This window comes from Pholcus phalangioides, unplaced genomic scaffold, assembly GCF_987345545.1.
Source record: "Pholcus phalangioides strain wild (caught in Gottingen) unplaced genomic scaffold, Ppha-v1.0 ptg000001l_1, whole genome shotgun sequence".
Taxonomy (NCBI): Eukaryota; Metazoa; Arthropoda; class Arachnida; order Araneae; family Pholcidae; genus Pholcus; species Pholcus phalangioides.
Window position 1 is genome coordinate 26,688,929 of NW_028301594.1, and position 8,179 is coordinate 26,697,107.

At 39.5% G+C, this 8,179-nt stretch overlaps 1 protein-coding gene across 2 annotated transcripts in view; it reads left to right on the forward strand.

Moving 5' to 3' along the window:
• Positions 1-7,729, forward strand: part of LOC149090226 (extracellular serine/threonine protein CG31145-like) — a 95,241-nt gene extending 87,512 nt beyond the window's left edge. For both annotated transcript variants that reach the window (XM_089233020.1, XM_089233010.1), the window contains one exon: positions 7,114-7,729. In XM_089233020.1, the coding sequence (XP_089089146.1) occupies positions 7,114-7,474 (361 nt within the window). In that variant the 3' untranslated portion in view covers positions 7,475-7,729. The remainder of the gene's footprint in view (positions 1-7,113) is intronic.
• The last annotated feature ends 450 nt before the right edge of the window (positions 7,730-8,179 follow it).

Sequence of the window (8,179 nt, forward strand, 5' to 3'; positions counted from 1 at the left end):
AAATCTTTTCATCAGCTTGTTTTTTGTTTTTGGTGTTTCAGGCTTTTGACACCCTGTTTGAAAGAGAGGCTGTCATAAAATTTTTCACACCAGTCTATTTAAGATGATTTTTGCTTACTGAGGGCACTATTTGCTGTCTTGAACAGCAGCACTTCAAATGAGCAAAAAATTTTCTATAAGTTTTTTATACTCGGAAAGAAATTGTTGCAAAATGGGGGAGAATTTCGGAAGAATCAACACGACGTTTGGCGATTAAATACGCATTATTTGGCGAGATTAGCGATCTGACACTCGTTATTCGGCAAAGTTTCTAAATTAACATTCGTAATTCAGCGAAAACACACTTTTTACTTCCGGAATGGAAATTTTTTTCACGAAACATCTGCATTTGACGCAATGACGATCGACTGCAGTAATTTCTGCTGCTTCCAATGGCGACTTTTTTTAAACGGCAACTGACTCGCATTTGCACTTTAAAGCTGAAAGACCATTGCAAACTATCTTCAGTTGCACAATCGGGGTTTCACGATGGAAAGGCCGACAGTTTAAATAAGGCGTACAGTGGAATATATATATAAAACACGCTCTTAGAAAGAATCGTTTCACGGTAAGCAGGAGCAAAAAATTTTTGGCGTCCTTTAAGAAATTCTGGACATACAAAGCAAAATTAGCTATTTGGCGCAGAAAAATACGAAAACACTATTGGAGCAGGATGGCGCAAGATGTTAATTTTGGCGCAGTGTTCCTACCCCTGGAAACAGTATAATTTTGGCTATTTGATCATTTTTGTCGCACCACGGTCATTTTCTGCACACGAGGGCTAATTAGACCGGGACCTACAATTTATTGCCGATTCCGAACGGCAGGCTTGTTTTTTATACTCACCGAGAGGTTGGTGAGCTAACCCCTCGATGGGGGACTCTCATGCGGTCATGTCGCCGTTTTTTGTTGTACCCCTGTGTCAGGAAAGTTTTCTGACAAGGACGAACCGGGTATCGAACTCGCAACACCTCTAAACATCCTTTGGTACTTTAGACGAGCATCTTATCGACCGGGCTACCGCGCCCCATATAATTTTGGCCTTCCCCCCGTAATTTTTAACAGAAAAAGAGACTCAGCGGCCTTCCCCGGTAAATTTCCCATGAACCTTGTAAGCACCAACGTGGCGACTTTTTTTCGCGCCAAGGAATCGCCGTTTTGCGGTAGTCAATTCAAGATGGCTGACAAAGGGCACATAAAAAATTACAAAAAAATATATAATTTATAATATGAATTAACCTAATATGCGGCAATATGCGAAAATCGATAGAAATATATCGGGAAATACGGAAAATTAGGATGAAATGAACAGAAAAATCGAATCAACAACATACGGGGTTTATAAATGCGGTTGATACAGAGTTTATGGATGCTGCTGTCAGGGCTACCTATTTTAGCGCGAAAACAAGTCGCCACGTTAGCGCTGACTCCTCCCGTAACTTTCAACGAACAAAAATAGTGAATTCGTCCCCATCCGGGACACCCGATTTACCATGGCCGTAATACAATTGTTTTTTCTGGAGGGGAAACGTAATTTTACTGCCCCTTGACTGTGAAATTCGATAATTTTGCAAAGGAATTTTTATTGCCTTTTCTTAAATATACCATTCCATCAAAAACGCCGTCCAAGGCATTGCCCCCCCCCCCCGCTTTTGGATCTGATCACGGTATGTAGCAATCCGGGTCGCAAGTACGAACGAAAATTTACTATCGCTCGGGGCCGGTATCCACTCTTTTTAACAGAAAATGAGTAAACTCGGCACCTTTCCTCGTTCAACACAGACTCGAGACAAACGTTTTAATAACTTCCGAGGTCTAAAAATAAGATTTTTTTACACATCAAGAATGGCGCGCAAGATGTCGATATGTCTTGGGGGGCAGAGCGTACCGACTGAGCTGAAGAAAAACAATGATCAGAAGTTCATTTTGAACTCATTTTCCATAAAAGTTGCAAAAACAAAAAACAAGATCATTTTCGTTCATCAAAAATACGGCCGGCAATCAAAAGAGAGAAACAAATCGAATCCCGACATACATACATGCGAAAAAAACAGACATCTCACCTATAGAGAAAAAACCAGCCTATATATCCGTGCTCCCGTGAGGGTACGCGGCCGCCGATTTGCATACAGCGTCGGAACAACCGGTTCCCGCACGTGCATGGAGAGAAAAAAAAAGGAAAACAATCCAACAATATTAAGTCAACAATCAGTATCGTGAAGATGCTCTAAATTAAGTTACGGCCCGGGCATAAAAAAAAATTAATATTAGGCCCTTTAAATTAGGAAAAAAATGTGAAGTAGGGGCCAAAGGCGCGCTCGGTGTGTCCATCGTTAAATCCGCCTTCAGTTACGGCTCGCATGCACGTTAACTGAGTTTTTATCAGCCTGATGACAAATTTTCATCTGATTTGGAAACCCTTGTGTTAAACTAAATGTTGAATTGCAGGATTCTGTGATATTTTCGTAAGTAGTTCTCCTTTCGATCATATCTGGGTCTACGGTTTCGTGCTGAGATTTAAATCCAGTTAGAAAAATAGTACGAATTTTATTTGTCGATAGATCGCGATTTTCAATCGGATGATTTTTTTTTTTATTGTAAGTAAATTCAAAATACATGCGAGCTTCTGTAACCTTGGCCAGCTACAAGAATATTCTCCAAAGCGTATTAATAATACGCTTAATACGTATTAATAATACGCTTAATACGTATTAATAATACGCTTAATACGTATTAATAATACGCTTAATACGTATTAATAATACGCTTAATACGTATTAATAATACGCGTCTTTAATACGCGCTTTGGTATTCTCCCGCTGCGCGTAAGTTAGTTTCTGCACGGGCTCTCTAATCGTCATTTCAAATAACATTTAAAAAAATTAACAAAAGTAACGATAGAACAAACAACAAATGTAACTTGCTCGATGCTCAGAGAAAGGAATTTGCCCCTTAGGACTAAAACTTTTTAAAACAAATAAAAATAAAGGATCAATTTTAAAATAAGATGAAAATGAAAGAACGAGTGAGCACGTGGGGAAATAAGAAAGAATGGTAGTATAGGGGGGAAAAAATTATTTGTTGTAAGTACGCCTTTTATGCTAGTTTTTTTTCCGACCGGCTTTTCCATAAAATGACGATTCTTTAACTAAGGAGCTTACTGTTTCCAAGCGCCTTGAAATCAAGTTATGCTGACGTCACACGGTATGCTCCCGGGAAGATAAGATGCCTTCGATCGTAGTTCAATGAAGGGAGGGAGAAAATTAGCGATATTGAACAGATAAAGTTCCTCCTTGAAGAAAAGAAAAACACTGATAGCAGAAAAGCACGCGAGACCGAGGTTTTTTTGCTAAAAAAGTGGAAAAAGTGACCTGGGCCTGAAAATACGTAATAAAAGTGACCAGTTTCTAAAAAAGTGACTTTTAGTGAAAAAAGTGACCCGTGCCGAGCCCTGTGTCATTTCAAGCGTCCTTTCCGGTTTTGTCCTTGTTTTCAGGTTATCAGAATTATTCCCCCCCCCCTTTTTACACGCTCTGACCAATCGGCATCGAAATTCTTAGAATACAAGAACTCCCCCCCCCCCCCCCCAACCTGGGCAAATGCATTTAGCAATCCATGGCTCAGTTTGCTCCAAGATAGGGTTACCAACGTCCTCCTTTTTTATGTCATTTCAAACGACCTCTTACGTTTCGGAAAATTCTCCCTTTTGTCCTCCTTTGGGGTCATTCAAATGTTCATTACGGCAGCATCGATGAGGGGGTCCGATTTGCTTCTTTTTGATGACGGGGGGGGGGGGGGTCTTGGATGATGCTTACGTCATGAACCCCCATTTATAAAAATATGAAATATTCTTAATGGCACCCTGAACTGTGGTTTGTAGGCACCTGAACCAAAATCTTCCTATTAGTAAGTCTCCTGGAGAGCCATTTTAGTGATCTCTAAATGTTTCGTGGACCCTTCAAGTGATCTAGTAGAAATGTGTTCGGGCCACTTAAGTGCTCTCGAACTGTGCCACGCATCATTCAAGTGATCCATAATTATAACGCGGATCACTTAAGTAATCTGGAAATGTACCGAGGGTAACTTGAGAGATGTAGAGCCGCACTGGGGAGTCGCTTAAGTGCTCTAAAACAGACAAGTGTCACTCAATGGATTTCTAAATGTGCCACGGATCACTTAAGTGTTCTGGAACTGTGTCGCGGGTCACTTAAGTATCTGTGAATGTGCCACAGGCCTACTTGAGTGATCTGAAAATGTGCCACAGGCTGCCTAAATGCTCTGGAATTGTGCCATGCGTCACCTAAGCGATCTGCAAATGTGACGCTTAGTTCATTTTTACAAAATTAGGTTTGAGGGGGCAGGCCACATCAGATAACCCCCTTGACCACATTTGGTCCACGGGCCAAGGAATTATCATCATATGGCTTAGAGTGTAGGTCACAATGAATTTCTTAAAAGGACATTTTTAGTTCTTAGCATTCGAATAGCATTGAAATTAACAGAAATTGATTATAATAACATATAAAGGTATTTTCTTTCGCAATTTCAATTTTTTAAAAATATTTTTTGCATTTAAAAAAAATGATTTTATGATATTGATCGTTTGGGGGGGGGGGCTCTGTCTTCTCCCGTCCCCCATCCCCGCGTACAGTCTCTGATCCCATCAATATGTGATAGGAGGTGGAGGGGAAAGAGGACGCCCCTCGCTTTTAATGAATTGTGTCCACCTTCTCTGTGGTCAGTTTTATTACTTCGCCTGGAGCAAGGAGGGATTTTTTTTTTCTTTCTATACCCTCAGAAGTTTCTTTTCATCGTTTGGGAGTGGTTTTTTTTCCAGAGGAATCAGCGTTGAGTGTTGTTTGCATCCTATTTTATTTAATTCTCAATGGAGACTAGGTGCCTCCCCTCCCCACTTCAGTACACGGCATCTGCCTTGGTGAGCAGACAATGGTATTCTCAAATTGTATATTGTGGTTTTCTTCTTGGACGCTTGAAATGACACCAAAAAAAGAGGAAGGATGGTAACCTTTACCATTACTAATCATACGGAAATCCTGCTCTGCCATCTATGAAATTTTTTTTGCAAATCACTTGTTAATAAAAAAAATATATTTTAATTCATCTTACCTCTATCTCAAAGGAAACCTGTGTGCTAAAAATCAATGGCACACAACTAAAAATACAACTACTACCGTATTCTTTTCAATGTATTATAAGGCTTTGTGCTGTACTTTATCAAAAAAAAACCGGTTTTGAATATATCTAAGAGAGAATAAAGTTTTGTTTTAATTTAATAGGTGGCAGTAGGAGTTCCAGTCACGTTGCTTAGTCTATTCGAGGGTTTTATTCTGAATATCAATATAATTAAAATACCGTAGTCTCCTGCGTGTAATCTGCAAACACAAATTTCATTCATCCACAATAAAATCATAATAAAGAATGCAGAAAGTTATTCCGGCGTTTTTGTGTCGATTTGTTCATGCATACGACATCTTTGAAAAATTATTTTTTACAATTTTTTTTAAATACAGTAGACATCACTTATTAGAATCACGGACGTTGTTATCATTCGGGTATTGTTATCATTTTCAAAGTAAAGAACGGACCAACATGGAAAAAAAATTATGTTATAGTTAACAGAACTTCAGATATTAAGGATTTTTTTCTTCTTTTTGGCGAGTTTTTCTTTTTGTATATATTTATAGAAAAAAAATGAGCCTGGTTCGACCTTAGGCTCATTTTTGTTAGCATAAGTTATCGTTATCAACCAGTAACGTACCCCAGTAACACAACGATATCGTTAGGATATTGATACCTGTCCGATGTTGGAAAGAGGTCAGAAATTTTTACGTGTCTGATCTCGAACGATATAGTAAAAATGTATTCACTCAATAAACACCAAAATATTTTCTTTTTTCTGTATATAAAATTAAAGAATTAAAGTTTTACTCCCATTTTTACAGCATTTCGTTTCGAAGGAGAATATCTCGTACGATAGTTACTCTCTTTTGAAATAATCCAAATTTCTCTATGTCAAACTAAGTCAACAAATGTATGCCATTTCTATGTCGAACTGTATCGAAATCTCTACATCGTTCTATATTAGTGTGCTACTGGGGTAGAAGGTATTACCTCGTTGACAAAAATTGTCGTACTTGGTTCACAATGTCCTAATCGAACCATAATACGACGTAGATGCTATGATCCATATACGTGTAGCGCATAGTTTCCCAACCTTTTTTGTCCCATCGCCCCCTTCTTCAGAATTTCTTTCCTCCCAGCGCCCCCCAACACAATCTAACCCATAGAATCCTATGCTATACCCGTAGTTTCTACCGCCCCCCTGGAACATTCCATCGCCCACGTTGGGAATCACTGGTGTAGCGCTTCTTCTGCAATGGCTTTCCTGTCGTGAAGGCAGGGGCGTCGGAAGTGTTAGGGAACTTGTGCGTGTTCGGCCTGGATCTTTGCGTAGGAAATTTTGATTTATGAATTAATTTACAGGTGCTCAAATCCATGTCATAAATTACCGTGGGTGCTTGAGCACCCTCAGCCAAAGCCGCTTGTAAGTTTCTCTTAATGCAGCTTTGCCCTCAGCTCTCCACTGAGCACATAAAGCAAAAAGAAAAAGTCTCTTTCTTCAGTTCTTTGCCAGTTTCTTCCAACTGGCCACATTCACACACAGCTCCTCAGCCAGATTTTTTCAAGGGAATCTATGGTACGTACTATTAAAAATATCAGAATTTGTGAGAAACATAAACCTGTTTTACAACAATATGAGGAAAAAGAAGAAAACGGAATGATTCTATGCCGTTTTCTGGAGTTTCAGAAGGGAGTACAAGAACAGGGCCGCAACTAGGGGGGTGCAGGCGGGTCTGGTGCCCTGGCCTAGAGGGGGAGCAAATTTCACTCTTTAACTTCTCCTTCGACATTCTGAGGGGGCACCAAAATGTGTGCTTGCCCCGGCTAACCAAGCATCTAGTTGTGGCCCTGTACAAGAAAATCACATTATAGGGACGGAGTAGAACGGCAAAAAAAGTTTATACAACACATTAAATTTGTTTTTTTTTTCAGATTCGGTCGACCCAACAACGACGACATCACCATTCTGTACCCAATCCTCCAGTGCTGCGTCTACCGCCTGTCCACGTTCAACCGACTGTTTGAGTTCCACAACGGGCCGGTCAGATTGAGCGAGCTCATGGAGAAATCCATGTCCAAGGACCCCCTGTACCCGATTCTGACCGAAGCCCACCTGAAGTCATTGGACCGCCGGGTCGGTATGATATTGGCTGCCATCCGGACTTGTCTACTCAACCACCCAGCCAGCGAAGTCTTCCTAGACGATCTACCTGAAGATATCGTCACGCCAGAGTCGCACGAAAAAGAAATATCAAAGGATAACAATGAGAATAACATCATGGACGCGCCTTAGTCAGGAAAAAAGAAGAGTATATAATTAATTAATACATAAAATAAATAAATATATATGTAAGTGTTGGACTCTTACGTAGTTTATGGACCAAAGAAAAAAGTGCTTCGTTTTTTTTTCCTTCTCGAATATCTCTCTAACGCAGAGTTTCATGGGAAAAAAAAGATGGACCAAAGTTGAGCATATCTCTCTCTTCTCCACCTGATTTGTATTATTTATAATTTTATTGTCATCAAAATTAAAATAATGTTGAAACTGTGGGTGACTTTTTATTTGTGTTAATACACTGAATACTTAAATAAAAATCCTGTACATAAATATATACAGGATTTTTCCCTAAATATTACGAGCACATAGAATTAACCAGCCGAGGGACAGAGAATCAACTGGTTAAGAGATGATCACCCAGATTGAAATTCAGTCAGATCTTGATATAACACATGCTACTTTTAAAATCTTAAACCAGCAATTTTAGAGGTCCCTGTCAGCATAATTAGCAAATTGGGCTTACGTATTGTTAATTTATCCCACTAATTAAGTTATTTTTGTTCAGTACCCCTCTTTCTCAGGGAAAGGAGGATACTGAACATTATACCAAGAGAGATGATATCACTCTATGCTCTCTATTCGTACAAGGTAAACACCACTGGGTACATATCGAGTGATTTCAGAAGGAAAATTCAACTGGTCTTCATAGGTTATCCAGTC